This window comes from Diadema antillarum, unplaced genomic scaffold (genome assembly GCF_040938485.1).
Source record: "Diadema antillarum isolate AM-2024a unplaced genomic scaffold, OU_Dant_1.0 scf00000129, whole genome shotgun sequence".
Lineage (NCBI taxonomy): Eukaryota > Metazoa > Echinodermata > Echinoidea > Diadematoida > Diadematidae > Diadema > Diadema antillarum.
The window spans coordinates 864,978-878,543 of NW_027271018.1; the positions used below are offsets into that span (position 1 = coordinate 864,978).

Sequence of the window (13,566 nt, forward strand, 5' to 3'; positions counted from 1 at the left end):
AGGTCAAAATTCTGTGTAGAAGTTTTGAAGCCCTCACCTAGTGCCATCACATAAAGCAAATGGAATTGAAATCGGGTTAGAAATGGCGAAGGAGTAGCATTTGATAGCAAAATGTACAATACAGGTCAAAAATCAAGGTCAGAGGTCAAAGAAGTCAAAGGTCAAAATTCTGTGTAGAAGTTTTGAAGCCCTCACCTAGTGCCATCACTTAAAGCAAACGGAATTGAAATCGGGTTACAAATGGCGAAGGAGTAGCATTTTGTAGCAAAATGTACAATATACATGTAGGTCAAAAATCAAGGTCAAAGGTCAAAGAAGTCAAAGGTCAAAATTCTGTGTAGAAGTTTTGAAGCCCTAACCTAGTGTCATCACATCAAGCAAACGGAATCGAAATTGGGTTAGAAATGGCGAAGGAGTAGCAGTTTGTAGGCAATGTACAATATAGGTCAAAAATCAAGGTCAAAGGTCAAAGAAGTCAAAGGTCAAAATTCTGTGTAAAAGTTTTGAAGCCCTCACCTAGTGCCATCATATAAAGCAAACGGAATCAAAATCGGGTTAGAAATGGCAAAGGAGTAGCATTTTGAAGCAAAATGTACAATATAGGTCAAAGGTCAAGGTCAAAGGTCACAACTGAAATTCTGTGTAAAAGTTTCAAAGCTCCCATGTAGTGCTATCATATAAAGCAAACAGAATCAAAATTGGGTTAGAAATGGCGAAGGAGTAGCATTTTGAACATTTTGATCACACACGGACGCGCAGACGGACGGACGGACGGACGCTACGACGGACAGACGGACGGACACACAGACACACACACGTACGGAGCCCGTTTCATAGTCCCCTGCTCGAACTCGTTCGGCGGGGACAAAAATGTTCCTCTACCTCTATTGTTTGTTTACCTTGCAGCACAGACGATCATACGGTGTACAGTGTGCATGCAGTGGATGAGATCATACACATTGGTCTATGAGGCCGATACTGATAGCACATTTTATTACACATGCTATTGATGACCACACCATGAATATGACACCATAGTTATCTTGTCTTCAACAGAGCAGTATTACGTTTGGTCACATGATGCTATTTAGACCAATCAGCAAACAGGATTTCATTAAGAAGGATTATATTTCATAGCTAACTTTCATTTCTTGCATTTCTTGTCATTACAGTGTACAACACGAGAATCCAAATATTGTGGTAATTATGTACAAACACAAAGTTGGCACGTGATACATGCTCTTTGTCTGAAATCAACCAAAAAAGAATATTTCTGATAAATGAAATCCTTATGATGGGAAATTCATAGAAACTTATTTCTTCCTCTTTCTTTTCTTTTTTTTTTTTTGCTTGTACATTTGTATTACATGTAGCAAAACTTTGATGCAATATTCAATATACAATCTCATCTGTAATCTAAGTAGAAATTTTGAGAGATTCCAACACACAGCCATACAGCCTTTGAAAGCACACATGGCAATAAAAGGAATGACAAGGTTTAGGGTTACAATTCATGATTTATGGTCAGAGACATAATGAATGCTCATAAAAAGTAATAAAATTATATGATTGTGATACAATACAGGTCTCCAACACAGAAAGGATTAAATAACATGAATGGCCCAGTACGAGGGGGTTTTAATGGGTATCATCAAAAGTGAATGGCGGGAAATATATTTGCCTAAAGACGCTGTACAGGTACATTATGCAGGTATACATGTAGTTCTTTGGTTGATCTGGGTTCTTCAGCCTTGCAATGTACTGTATCTTTAGAAATTCATATTCAGGAATGACCTTCAATGCATGGGAGAGATTCACTGATTTCCTTTAAAATTTTTAATCTATTTTTTTTTAAAGATTTTCATCTGCGCAAGTGTTCACATTTTATTGGGAGTGGCTAAAATCATCATCTTCACAAAAGTTCAAATTAATTTCTATTTCTTTTACACGTGGGGTTTTCTATTGTGTGGGATACCTTGGTATCATATGTTTTGTTTGTTTGTTTGTTTTTTTAATACTGCAGGTTTAAATTTCTTTACAAGTTCAACTCATCTTTACTTCCAAATGAAAAGCCTTACCTGATGAAGAATCATATTACTTCAAATTTTTCCTTGGAAGACACTGAAAATCTCCACTTCCAGGCATACAATTGTAACTGCCTCACTGCTGGTTTATGGTCGGTTTTGCAGTTACAGTGTAACCTATTCTACTCAACATGGTTTTAAGTTCCTTCATATCTTCAAACCAATTCAGGGGGAAAAAATATGTCAGACTAGCTACGCAATACAAATATTCTGAAGAAGAATAAAACTTTGCTGGAACAAATTTCTATAACCAGACATTCAGGTGAGGAATGTGTGTTAGGGTTTTATCGTACCTTGCAAAATAGCGGAAGCATCATGTACAACTTGTCCTCCTGCTCTTTCTGCGAGAGGGGCTGGGCGGTGCAGCACAACTCCACGTAGAGTTTGCGGAGGTGCATCAGTCCCAGGGCGCTGTCCTGGGTGTTCGGGGAGGGCGGAGATCGCAGGCTCCGCCCCCCTGTCATAAACCTCCACATGGCGGCTGCGTCGTCGTCGTGCGGTGTGACCTTCCGTTAACGTCCCACGCACCTGCACACTACTCCATCTGAGAGGCATACACAGAGATGTAAAGTGTGAGGAGAGGATAGACTATCAAGTTTACTGTGTTCATGTGCAATCACAGCACAGCTCTCCAATAATATTCTTTCTGCATTATACGTGGATTATATATCAAACTTGAGTTTTGCTGCAATCAGTTGAAAAAGATCTAATACTGTCCTTTCTCCCTGAAAGACACTCTCATCAATAATTTCCTTTAATAGCCCATCTCACTCTCTTCTCTCTAACTTTCTTTCAATCTCTCTTTCTCCGTCCCTTTCACTTATAAAATGCTTTGATTAATAATAAGAGACAGTTCTGGATGTGCATCACTGTATTAAAGCAATCTATGCAGTAATGCAGTCTTTACCATTTGAGAGCATGCAGTAGACTACTAATAGATTAACACCATGGATACCTGTCATTGACAAATGCTCCTCTGGTTTTACAAGCACATAAAATGTACATCACTTCCAGCTTCTATCGGACACACACTTTGATTTAATCATTAGTGACGACACGTCTTTCGCTGATTAATGCATCTGAAGTGCTCATGTCAGAGTTGTGTACTTAACCGTTCAGAGTCTACTGAAAAAAAACACACACACACACACACACACACACACATACACACACACACACAATATTCAGTAAGTACTACCCTCTCAACAGTGTGCATTAAAACAAAACAAAATGTTCCAATGACTATGAAACATTCTACACATCAAAGTACTGGCACATAGTTTTAGAATATCAAACAAGTCCATCAATTGCAAACATTGCATTGATAAATCAAATCCAAATCAAGAACAGTTGTGCAATTTTAATTCACTATTTATCAGATGTTCCATTCCTACAGCAGTGTTTCTTACTTTAAACTGGGTAGTCCCTTCTACTGTTCCTCCATTCAGATGTACACTTTATAACAAATGTCCATTGTCCTTACCCCTTGCCCTACAGGGCTCTCACATCTATACAGCCCTGTTGAAGACTTCCCAATCCCTATAATTACAACACTACGCATGTCCTGCGTCAAACATGCCAGATTCTGAATGCGAGCTCGCCCTCATTCACCGACAATCTAAAACCAGAATCAAAGCGAACATCAGACAGCAACAATAACAACTGACAGCTACAATGTCTGAGAAATCCAAATGTAACAGACAGACAAATATTTTAATCAGATCTATAACAATGGCAAATGTAAAATCTCTTATAGTTTGTACAGTAGGGCATGTAAGATTTTGAGCACATTATCATGAAACAGTACAATGCACAATGTACTCGCCCACAATGCAGGAAGACGAACAGTAATCAAAAGCATGTGATCCCACTGTCTGCACATGAACATGACGATGATGTGACCGTATGCTGCACATTCACGGTGAATGGCAAGACACAGACACACAAAATACACTTGAATGGACTACAGGAGCACCTTCCATTCTCTCCCCCAAGTTTTCATCTCAAAGTACTTCGGACGCCGCATTCACTCATGTACAATTGATATCGCGTGCCAGATACAGTGCCACATTATGTGCGGGTCAGGCATGCCGGATTTCGCTCGGTCTCGACCGTACTGCACAGCCTGCTATCCATCTCAGGCACCGGCCTGGACGGACGCATCAATTGATTGAAAGAATCCAGTTTCACGCCGTCAAGGGCCACCACATGCTATGAGCTCGACTACACATGTGTGGGACTCCAGCTATAGCCCATCCTTGCCAGCAGATGTACCACAAAATACAGAGCTGTATTACTCCATGCTGGGCATGCAACAGCCGGGTCATTGGCACCACGCAACTCACGGCGCGAGGAGAATTTAGGCTGGAATAATGCAATACTGTTGAGTGGCTTCACATGCAAGAGCAGTGTCAACTCATAGCAGCAGGGACTCTCGGCAACGGTCGAAATAATCCTACATTGTACATAAGAGCATTTGAGTGTTCAGATACACAGGGATTATATGATGCAATATTTGGTACCTTGGGGTACCAAATGAAACTTCACCATTTCGTTGATTTTTTTTTTTCAGTGCTGTACCCTGGGTTACCAAAAAATTTTGTAAAAATAATTTTCAGTATTATTATGCATAAAAATGTTTTTTGTTTGTGATTATGCAACAATTAATGCATGCAATTAATAACTTTTTTTTCTCATTTACAACTGTACATGATCAGTTGTAATCTTCACCGTAATATTATTGTTCATGATTGTATAATAAACATACAGCTGTAATGGTAAAAAAATAATAAGAACAATAAATTCTTGAATAGCCACTCAGTGAAGCTAAGTGTTATCACTGTGATTAGATTACACAAGTTGACATGGAAGGAAAATCGGCATTGAAATCACGCGCCGATTTATTCTGGCGCTGATGATGAGAAAAAGTCGCCATGACAACAATAGTCACCAGATGGTGCTACACAATGCCATATCCCCGGGTTACGACGGTACCCCTGGGTACGGCGTGCCGAATCATATCACACGCAACCGAGTTCTTCCCTTTGTTTGATCAATTCTTTCGTCTTGAAATTTCCTAGCAACCAATTACTTTCATCAATCTATGCATCATGAACAATGGAACATTTTTATGTCAGAGGGGGTTTGAAATCCTGTGATGTGTAGCTCAGCACCAAGAGGTTTCAACTTTGGTTACCTGGTAATACACTTCCTCTATCCCATCTTGTACACTACTTCCGTACATCTTGTATGATTGCTAGACATTCATACAAGACATGGACAGCCTTTTTCACAGTATTTCAATCATGAAGATACACAAAACTATGTACAGTTATCGTATAGTAGGCCTATACTGTACTATTCTGTAGGGCATACAATTGTACTGCATGTGTAGCTCATTCAAAATGCAATAACTATAATCTCTTCCTTTAAACTAAAACATTGTAAATGAAACATGTATCATACAGTTCTCTACTGGTGAAAATACTTACAGATCGGACTCACTATACGTACAACATTGTACTTTTTACACAGGAGTGCAAGCCCTAAAGAAATTGTTGCTGTAGTGATTGCAGTGAAGCAATTACAATTGAATAGTCCCTCGCATCAACGAACATTAGCATACAGGTGTGCTTTAATTTGTTAATAATTGGCAAGAAGTTTTGTTGAAATAATTATGATACAAACTGCACTGCTGTATTAAACATGCCTACTGTGCCATATTTCTGTTGTGTGCTGACCATTGATAACCTTTACACAATGGCAGTGTGGGTACTGTTCACCACATTGAGGTTGTATGCATGACTCAAATGAAACTACGGTATCCACAATAATGACCTGAATACAAATGTTACAGTGCATCTGCTATCATGAATAGAAACAGAAACTTGTCTACAAATTGTATCATTTGATTCTTCCCATATAAATTAGCACCATAACAATACCTGAAAAAAAAAAGTTTTGTTCATTATCATAATAAGAATGCACACTTAAGGAGATCTGATATATTTCAGTATTTCTCGTACATATTTTCTGTAATCTTGTGGTTGTTTTCCTTTAAATTATCATTCAGTCCTGAATACACATGTTATTCAACAAATTCATGTTGTAACCTCCTACACTGTTAACAGTCTTCTACTGCAAGTTTTAGTCAATTTTGTTCTGATTATGCATCCAAGTTATTAAAGGGGCATTCCGGACGATTTTCATAATTTCACATCATGAAGTACATAAATCAACAGCTCCATGTATAGATTCGTGGAATTTATTGTGGTCCTTGAGCAGAGAAACCAATAAATTGAAAATCTAAAACAAATTACACTGAACTGTGTTGATGACATCAGAGCTTCATATATTTCATAAATGTAGCAGTGTAATTCCATTACAATACCACTTGCTCAACAAGTTCACCTGTGAAAAATCTATGCATGCCTTCTTCTTTTGTTCTGCTTCCTTGAGCCCCAACTCATGCATTCTTATCATGCTTAGGCCCCCCCCCCCAAAAAAAAAGGTTGTATTGGCTTAACATGAGATTTTCAAATAGGGTCGGTCGGGCGGATTTTTTTTATTTTTTTTATTTTTTGCTACCTGCATTTTACGTGTAAAACTCGTGCTCAGCTCAGTAAACAGTTACAACTGCTGCACCGAATGTGCTGTGTTTATCTATTCTACAAATCATTTATGAGGCCGATATTACTGGAATTATACCCCTTGACAGAATTTAAAGATGTTGAAATCCCTATCTTGAATGTTTTCACTTCATATTTTACTATTTTGACTTAGATAAGATAGATGCAAATTGACCCATATGTACGATCTTTTCATCGCACACGGCGATCTCTATTACAGTCCCACATATACAGATTCGTGTAAGTTTTCCACACAAGAAACCTATGGCAAAACTGTGCACAATACATCGCAGTCTGAATGCTAAGTATACACTGAATAAATCTTGTTAGAGTATGCGTCCGTGTTGGAAACAGATGACGTACTGATCAAGCAAGGCTTATGCAAGGCGCTAGATCTCTCGATCCCTCGTATCCGATATCCCCAGAGCCGTTTCCACTTCCGGGTTTGTGCGATCGCGATCGCAATCAACAAGATATTTGATATCGATAGCAAAAAAAATAATAAAAAAACATGGGGTCGGCGGAATTTTTAGGGTCGGGCGGGTTACGCCAATACAACAATTTTTTTTTTTGGCCTTATGGTGAGGCTGGCATGTCATCATCCTTGTTCATTGCAATTTGTTATAAATTTTGAAAACATTCTCATTCCTTATCCTAATCACTATAAATTCTGAAACTCTGTACTCAGTTTAACTGATTTATAGCTGTTCAAATGTAAAAGTCTAAAAATCATCCGGAAGTCCCCTTTAACCTGCATAACCAAATGAGTATGAATTCATGTAATGAGTATAAAACTGTAAATTCATGTAATCAACTAAGCAAAGTAAAAAAAAAGAAATGCAGGTTGTCTTTGATACTCAAATTCTCGTTCCCATATTAACATAATTTTAGGCCTCTAGTCAATGCAAAGCACTTTATACGTTTCTGTTTTGTCAAATTGAATTTCATCTTTTCCTTTCGTTCATCCAAGACACTGCAATGAAGTACACATTGTTATGATAGCCTCTGATCAGGGAGGTGCTAGAGAAGGAGAGACAACTACTGCTCTCCTTTGAAGTCATGCGCGGCACCGCCGAGAAGTTATGCATTCAACTACAGGTGTTACGCATGTGCTTTGACAAAAGAGAGCATCAATAATCGGGACTAGTGCTCTCACATCTAGAAACACTTGCTCCTACTGCAATTCGCTCTCTCTTTCAATGTGATGACAACAATGAATTTGTGTACCTTGAATTGGAGCAGCGAATCAAAATGTAGTGTAAAACTGACAATTTTATCAGCAAATAGTTTAAAAACACGCTGGAACACGATTTAGCGGAGTACTTCATTTGACAGATCAAAATATCCCAGATTAAAAGATAGAAAACTATTAAACATGCGGAAATGTGCGCATTATAGAAAAATATTAGGTTTTTAAAGAGGGCCTAATTTTCATTTCATTTCGATTTGCGCATTACGAAGAAACTAGAAATACATGTTTATAATATTGAATTCTTTCTTAAACTATTCTAAATCAATTCAAGTATTTCATTTAAAATTTTACGGTGAAATAAAGCTTGTAATTCAACGAAAGGTGAAATGCGTTCTTCGTCTCCGAACTTCGTCTTCAACTAGAGCGGTGCCGAGCATGACTTCAAAGCGTAGTGGAATGCTAGACATCCCATTGTAACGCCTTGAACCTAAACATGTGTTTGCATGAATTACGAAGAGTTGCCACTCCATCTACAATGTATGTAACACCTCCCTGCTCTGATCATAAAAAGGACTTTTAGTTTCTACAAGTTGTAATATCATAGAAACTGCTTGCTAAATTTGGACACCCTTTTGGTACAGGGCTTACAAGTTTGCCATAATGACTGTATGTATCAAACAGCAAACAGTCAGTTAAAGACTGCACACTTGGGGTTACTGCAAGTGTTGCTGACATTCTTCATACTGACACCCTACACAGATTTGTTTCTTTTGTTTTTTGTGATCACATCAAGTCATGTTAAATTTGCGTTTCAGTCAAAGGTGATCTTCATTGCCTTGTCTCATCCATTCTTTGGCAATATTGCTCCATTACAATATTTCAGTCTGTATTTGACTTTTGAAAGACACCATACTTTACGAACGTCAATGCCTAAATGCATTACAGGTCGGAGTTCTCACACTCAGTTCTTTCACGGAGATGCATGCAATGTGGTTCCCAGATCAATTTACAACAAGGGAGCTTTTGTGTGTTGGCCCATTCAGTCGAGCTTGAATGACATACCTGCACACGCTTGCAATATTGCAATGATATACACACAGAATGTCAAATATTCATGGGCTGCCACCACTCCATATCGTAGCACACACTGCGTATGGTGTAGGCCCTACGACTGTATTCCACAGCATCAATACCAGTGCTCACATTAAAGCTCACTCCATTTCTATGGAAGTCAACTACATGCAAGACACATGCATTTCATTGAACAGCAGAGTACATCTGTGACATAAAAGTCTAATGTTTTCATGAAATGGTAATTTCCATCACAATCATCCACGTACCATTCAGATTTCAGTGATAAACAGGGACTATGCAATGCAAAATGCATGTATATACATGATTTATAATACCCTGACCACTGTGGCCAAAAGAATGTACCTAAATATGTATCATATCTTTCATAATTTTTCTACTAATCTTCTTCAGTATGTTTACACTTAGATATGCCCACAAAAAAAAAAAGCTTCCAAACCAAAATTATGTCAATGACATCATCTGTCAATCACTGCTATATTAACAAAGGAATTTGGAATGTACATCAAGCATAACTTGCATGTTTTCCTTCAATGTCTTTTGTTAATCATGGTGTGGAAACATGCAAGTTACATTGTACCTGTACGCTCAATCTACGGGGACGGTGCATTCCAATGTCTTTTGTTCATCATATTAGTACTTTAAAAAGCGATAACTGACAGACAACACCTGTACATGAAAATATTAACACAGTATGCAGCTGCAATACCGAGTTTAAAGCATGTAGGGCCTACATTGTACACTGTACATGTACACCACTATGTACGTCAAACTTGATACCACAAATGTAAATTCAATGTTATTGAAACTTGTACTATTCTCTCCTAGATTACACTTTTACTACTTTTTTATTATACTTACGTTTACAATTGTACTACAGACAACTTGACAGTTTCATCTCAAAACTTTGTAATAAGGGCTCGCTCTGTGCAAGAGTTGCTCTTGACAATAAACTTTAATACAATAATATTTCATACAGTATTATTTTTACGATAATATTCATACAGTTTACCAATGTAAAGAGATATAAAATCAATGTAACATCATCATGTGACTTCTTTTATCAATGCAAAAACTTGAATTTGAGAAGATTACTTTTTTATTTCACTGAAATGAATTTAAGTAACATACTTCAGCACATCTCCATGTCTAGAATTGTTGGAGAGTTTTACGACATGCTTCCTCTTGTATATTTCTCCCACAAGTGAGGCTTTCACTGAATCCCAATGTAACTCAAGTGCCCAATGTTGGGGCATTGACCGCCCTGGCAATGAATACAGCCCGAGGCCTAGTCTCCTTATACAGACCCCTTTGATACTACATTTCAACCACTGCACACCCTATAGGGCCTAGATCGGCTGCATGCTGAAAACTGCAGTTTTACATTTCCGATGCATTTCCTCATTATTCCGCTGCGTGTGCACAATTCGAGAGCGTATGCACCATCACTGTGTAATGGGCTGTCATGGCCGAGTTACATATTTCACAGATTAAAGTAAAATACAAAACTCTCCTTCATAAGCATGAAACCATGGAAACCTGTCAATAAACAGCACAACCTTTAAGAAATGATGGGAAATGTAATATCAATAAAGTCTACAGTATGTAGTCTAGCACAGATCTCGGCATCTGAATACATCTGTATGCATGAATCAGGACACAGGCAAGGTGCGATGCTGAGGAGTGAACCTGAGGGAGCTAGGGCATAACAACCTGGAGAGCTGAGTGGTATTCCTTGGAGAACGCTGGCAGCAGGAAATGGGAGGCTGTTTACATCTCATACAACTGGCAGCGTGATTTAATTGTACCCACTTTCTCCCCCGATATTGACGAGAAAGATGGGAAGGAAGAGAGGGGGTCTACAGGGGAAGGAATGCATGCTGGGCTACGCACCTGGCTTTGAGCATTGGAAAGAGACATTATTAAGAAAAAAACAAGATCATTGCAAATGTATGTGTATGTGTGCGTATGTGTGTGTGTATGTGTGCGTATGTGCGTGTGTGTGTACTATGTATGTGTGTGTGTGTGCTAATTTTGTACTAATCCATATTCTGTTTCCATAATCACATACATTGAACAATGGTGTCTTGTACTTCCATCGGAACAGTCAATACACTATGTAGGTATTTTTCAACCCTATAAATGAGTTTGAATGTTAATAACATATTGGCCTATCAGAATGGAACATAGTTTCAGGTCGAACAAGAGCTATGAATCTTGATACAACAACCGTATAAATGTGCTACTGCACTTCAAACGGCCACGTTGCAATCACTCTCACGTATAAGTGTAGTAAATAAAATATTTCAAAGCTACATGGTAAAAAACAAGCAGTGAGAACTTCATCAGTGTAACATTTCAGCACAGGTCTCTGAGTTTTAGAATATTTGGCTAGGAAAATTTCGCAACATAAAGGCCCTACGTGGTTTTCTCGTCCAATATCCACACATGTGTGAACACTCCTTTATAGAAAACTTCCCCAATCCGCAATGGACTTGTTGAGTAGAGGGACAAACATCAGAAGAAGAGTAACTTTAACACTTACATTCCTTGTTGAGTTGAGAGACAAACACGAGAAGAGAGTAACTTTAACACTTACAAGTAGGCCTACATATCACGCAATCAACATCACACATGCACATGACTGTACACTTGTACGCACACAATACGGAAGGCAATGTTGAACTACTTTCACGGCCTATTTGCTCAAGTGCAGGCTGACAGCCCTACTTTCCAAAATACTAGTAGGCCCTATGCACATGACGACACTTCATCTGTGCAGGAAGCCAAAAAAGTGAAGGTCACTATGCATGTGTAGTAGGTTCTTTAAACTTCTTTGACAAAACATCTTCTCCTTTGCTTTGATGGCAATCTTTATTTACAATCTTGTACTTTGTCAACAAATGCTTAGACGTATCAATATTGAAGACTCTCATATCGAAACATTTTGGTGTTGATTTGATAGACGCACCCATTGGCATAATTTCAAATGTTTCAGTGTCATGTATTTTCTGTAATTAGATCCTGACAAAACACTACAAGTGCTGAAGTAATCTTCCTTGTATGCGCCTCACGTTACTTAGAATAACTCAAAAGAGAAAGTGAGGAACCGAGTCCTGAAAGAATGTAATGCTACTTCAGATAAAATAATGTCATGAATTCAGCCATGTAGCCTTATCAGCATGCATGTAAAACACAAATGTTAAATGAATATTGAAAGCATAAAATGCCACAGATTGCTTGGTACAGTACCATTTCTGTACATCACATGAAGTTTGAGAAATAAAAAAAAAGGACACCATATATGTTTATATTGACTCTGCTCATGACATATCAGGGATACAATATGTGCTCACACATTTCTTGAGGCAAGAGAGTTTATTTGATAACAATTATTTGCATAAAATTTATATAGTGCATAATAATCTAAAATATTTGCTATATATGTACTTTTACATAACTTCCATCTTGATAATAAACATTATAAAAGAGGTACGGTACATAAAGTTTTCCAACAATTTTACAAATTCCTTCATTAGTTTAGTGTCTGTTTGGCAACCTACATGTACTCCACAGAATAGGCTCTGCAATGGCAAATAAACAATCTTCACATGAACAGGTGGATCAAACTGGTATAATAAAGTAAATTATGCTTATATCAGAAGGATGGAGGTTTCTTTGGATGGGTACGTACCTATATGAAGTAATTATAGTAGTCTATAAAATTTAATATCTACATGTATACAACTCCAAGGAAATCATGTTTTGTTATCTTTTTTTTTAATGGACAAAGTGAGTGGGGTGTATGCACTGCACAGGAGATGCCATAGTGATAAGATAAACCAGTTCAGTAACAGCTATTTATAACGCTACCGTAGATGATACATCTGCAACTGTACATGTACCGGTATGCACTCAGTCACTCATTCACTCTCTCACAAATCACCTGCCCCATTATGCCACCATCTTGACTGATCTGCTACTTGGTGTAACACTAAACTGCACTTCATTCAAAACTCTTCACGAGGCAAAGTCTCTAATAAATGATTGTAAACTTTTAAATACAGAACTCGTAAAATCCAATCAAAAGCAAAAGAGGCATATATGGTTGCATGAAACAAATTGAGCACTGGAGACGAGACAGCCTGACACACAGACACACACACACACACACACACTCAACCAATGTCGAGGTACAGACGAGGCAAATGAATCACCAACTGCAATTTTGGCGATGCGCAGTTCTAACCCCAACTAGTTGACTCTGAAAGCAAATAGAGGGTGCTACATACATGCACATGTACGTGGCGGCCGCATGAGACACATGTACAGTAGAAGATGTGCATCTTGGATGGGTGTACAAACGCACAGTGTGGCGTGTGCAGAATGTATTCCATTCTATGTAGCTGGAGTGGCAGACACTCCATAAATGTACGCAAACGGAAGGGGGGGGGGGGGAGGGGGGGAACAGGCAGGACTTTTGGGAGGGGGAAATGCATCCCCATTCATTTCCTTTGTCTGCGATGATTGTTTATAAAATCCTGCGTAATGATCATGCACATCATGCACG

General features: G+C 38.3%; 1 protein-coding gene across 1 annotated transcript in view; it reads right to left on the minus strand.

Annotated features, from left to right (window-relative positions):
• Nucleotides 1–13,566, minus strand: part of LOC139720557 (WD repeat and FYVE domain-containing protein 3-like) — a 98,880-nt gene that overhangs the window by 64,561 nt on the left and 20,753 nt on the right. Inside the window, exon 2 of the mRNA XM_071631909.1 lies at nt 2,378–2,628. Coding sequence (XP_071488010.1) covers nt 2,378–2,560 — 183 coding nt within the window. The 5' untranslated portion in view covers nt 2,561–2,628. The remainder of the gene's footprint in view (nt 1–2,377; nt 2,629–13,566) is intronic.